This window comes from Acanthisitta chloris, unplaced genomic scaffold, assembly GCF_000695815.1.
Source record: "Acanthisitta chloris isolate BGI_N310 unplaced genomic scaffold, ASM69581v1 scaffold38364, whole genome shotgun sequence".
NCBI classification, from domain to species: Eukaryota; Metazoa; Chordata; class Aves; order Passeriformes; family Acanthisittidae; genus Acanthisitta; species Acanthisitta chloris.
Genome location: NW_008668340.1, coordinates 1 through 1,193, shown reverse-complemented (window position 1 = coordinate 1,193; position 1,193 = coordinate 1). Strand labels below are relative to the sequence as shown.

The window sequence follows — 1,193 nt, the reverse complement described above, 5'->3', positions numbered from 1 at the left end:
GTGGCCGAGGCTTATCGCTCCTTGGCGTCTGCACAGTGCCCGTTCCTGGGGCCTCCCCGGAAACGACTGAAGCAATCCTAAAGTTCTTTGTGTCACCTCACCCCATGTTTGTTTTTTTTCTCCTGGAAAGCAGCAGCACCAACTGGTGCTGCTCCAACCTTTGACCACCAGGTAGACAGCGAAATCTGTGGAGCTTTTACTCTGTTGTTGGGGGGAAGAGGCTGCTTCGTGCCATCCAGACTTTTGCAAACAGCACCAAGTAACTTGGGGAGAGAGGGGGGAGGGTGGGCCTGGGGCTCTGGGGCTGTTCAACCTAACCAAATCCCTGTTGCTGCGTCGTCTGTGTGTTCCCTTCCACCTGCCTGGAGGCACTTGAGCACCAGGTTTGGATTAGGCACCGATCCATGTGGGAATCTCCCAGCCTGGGGGTTGGGGTACAACCACCTCTCTGCGTCTGGCAGCACAGCCCAAGCCCAACGTGGGATGCCTGGAGCAAGAAGAGGACATTGCTGGGGGCTTTGGAGAATGTTGGAGACTGCAAAAGAATTGCCAGCAAGGTGTTTTGTTTTTTTTTTTGTGGGGGGGGTGTTGTTGTTTGTTTGGGTTTGGTTTTTTCCATAGGGAGCTCCAGGAGTATTCCTAGAATGAATTCAAAAGTCCTTCCAGCTGAGCTCAAAACTGGCCCCGTGTGTCAGTCCCTATTGCCATGCAGCAATGAGAAGTTGTCTCTGTTAGTAGCACTTGTATGTTAACTGCAACAACAACAAAAAAAAAAAAAATCCCAGGATAAATCCCACCTTTTCTAGCAAGGACCAGGGAAAGGCTGTGCTTGTGGGAAGGACTTGGAACACCCTTCACCTGAGGAGATCAATGGTTTCTGGTTTAAATACGGTGGGAAATGTTTTTTTGGCATTTTTCCCCTGCTTTTTTTTTGCCCCCTCCTCCCTCTTTTTTTAAAGGAAAAACCACAAAAAAAAAACCATTAAAAAAAAAAACCACAAAACAAAAAAAAAAAAAAAAAGATGAATTTTCTTGTTGAATGCTGAGTCTGAAGTCCTGAGTTGCTCAATGATTCTTAACAACTGTTTGTACCTGACTTGCTGACTGTATAGGAGCCAGTCCTGTTCCTTTCTATTAGTCACTTCTTACAGCAAAGATGTTTCAGAACTAGCTGGGAAACTTTTTTTTTTTTT

At 46.7% G+C, this 1,193-nt stretch overlaps 1 protein-coding gene across 1 annotated transcript in view; it reads left to right on the top strand.

The window, feature by feature from the left end:
• LOC103800475 (speckle-type POZ protein) overlaps positions 1 to 81 on the top strand; it is a gene marked incomplete at its 5' end in the record, with an annotated part of 10,105 nt that extends 10,024 nt beyond the window's left edge. The window contains one exon of the mRNA XM_009072853.1: positions 1 to 81. This exon is cut by the window's left edge and continues 67 nt beyond it. Coding sequence (XP_009071101.1) covers positions 1 to 81 — 81 coding nt within the window.
• Between the last annotated feature and the right edge of the window lie 1,112 nt (positions 82 to 1,193).